We start from the raw sequence: 1,694 nt of genomic DNA, 5'->3' as shown, positions 1-1,694 counted from the left end.
GCTTCTAGTTCGTATAGGCTTCATTCACTGGATATGAAGTCCTTTGACTTATTAGTCGTTGATGAAGCCGCCCAATTGAAGGAATGTGAATCTGTCATACCTTTTCAACTACCATGTCTGAGGCATACTGTTTTGGTGGGTGATGAGTGTCAACTGCCTGCAGTAGTTAAGAGTCAAGTAAGTTTGCTGCCTTTTCGTGCATGCGATTTAAAGGAATTGCAAGTGCAACCGATATCTTGTCACTATAATTTTTTTTAACACAATTCTGTTACTCTTAAACAGCTCTCTGAAGAAGCTGGCTATGGAAGGAGCCTTTTTGAAAGACTCAGTTCGCTGGGTCATTGTAAACACTTGCTTAACGTACAATATCGCATGCATCCATCAATTAGTCAATTCCCAAATTCAGCTTTCTACTGTAAACAAATTCTTGATGCCCCTTTTGTTAAGCATAAAACGTATGAGAAAAGATATCTTCCAGGAAGATGTTTTGGCCCGTATTCCTTTATAAATGTTCCATTGGGTAAAGAAGAAATGGATGATGTTGGACATAGCCGAAGGAATATGATTGAGGTGGCCTTAGTGATGAAGATGGTGCATAGCTTGTTTAAAGGTATTGTCGTACTAACGAAACCTACAATTTTGTGGTTAGAATTTTACCTGAAATTCTCTTTTTGTCTATTTTTTTTATAACTACATCTACCTTTCTCGAAATCAACATTATTTATGGTACTGAATGGTTTAGTCCCAAGAGTAGCAAAAATACGCAAGTGTTATTGTGCATGAGGAAACCTTGAATTGTATTTCTTAACCACCAAAAAGAAACATAGGTTTAGTGAATATATCTGTGACGACATCCTCTCTACCCCACAAACATATGGGTAAGGTCCACGTACATTTTACCCTTCCCATACCCCAGTTGTGGGATTACACTGGGTATGTTGTTGTGGGGTTTGCATGGGTGGGATGCTCTTTGTAGCTCAAACACTTTTTCTGTTTTTTTATTTTGGTTTCGTTAACTTCTTCTATACTTTGTTTGCAGCTTGGAGTAGCTCCAAGAAGAAACTCAGCATTGGTGTTATATCACCATATGCTGCACAAGTTTTGGCTATAAAAGGTAAACTTGGGCGGAGGTATGATACCCTTGATGGTTTCGAAGTTAAGGTGAAGTCAGTTGATGGATTTCAGGGAGGGGAGGAAGATATCATAATAATATCTACTGTGAGATCTAATTCAGGTGGATCAATCGGTTTCTTGTCCAGTCTTCAGAGGACTAATGTTGCTTTGACCAGGGCTCGGTATGGATCAATCTTTTTGGTTGTTGCATCTTATGGATCAATCTTTTTGGTTGTTTCATCTCTGTAAAATCTTTATTCTTATAAGTTGGCATCTCAGGGTTTTATTCTTGTAGGCATTGTCTATGGATTCTTGGCAATGAGCGAACATTACTTGAGAGCAACTCTGTCTGGCACACATTAGTTCTCGACGCTAAGGATCGTCAGTGCTTCTTTCATGCTGATGAAGATAATGACATGAGGACAACAGTTTTAGATGTTAAGAAAGAATATGATCAGCTGGATGATTTACTTAATGCAGACAGTATTTTGTTCAAATCTCAAAGATGGAAGGTACAATCTTGTGCTTTAGCTCTCTTGAGTTATGGCACCATGAACATTCAACACTTGAGTGTTTGGTCC

The 1,694-nt window shown here is 38.5% G+C and overlaps 1 protein-coding gene across 1 annotated transcript; it reads left to right on the top strand.

The window, feature by feature from the left end:
• Positions 1 to 6: 6 nt before the first annotated feature.
• On the top strand, positions 7 to 1,685 carry LOC102598729 (probable helicase MAGATAMA 3; the record flags this gene model as incomplete). Its single annotated transcript, XM_006368029.1, has 4 exons — positions 7 to 177; positions 283 to 610; positions 1,040 to 1,295; positions 1,409 to 1,685. Coding segments are annotated over exons 1-4 (1,005 nt in total), but the record flags the coding sequence as incomplete, so codon positions are not given.
• Positions 1,686 to 1,694: the final 9 nt, after the last annotated feature.

Source organism: Solanum tuberosum, unplaced genomic scaffold (assembly GCF_000226075.1).
Source record: "Solanum tuberosum cultivar DM 1-3 516 R44 unplaced genomic scaffold, SolTub_3.0 contig00627, whole genome shotgun sequence".
Classification (NCBI taxonomy): domain Eukaryota; kingdom Viridiplantae; phylum Streptophyta; class Magnoliopsida; order Solanales; family Solanaceae; genus Solanum; species Solanum tuberosum.
Note: the sequence above shows the minus strand (reverse complement) of the source record. Positions and strands in the feature narration are given on the sequence as shown.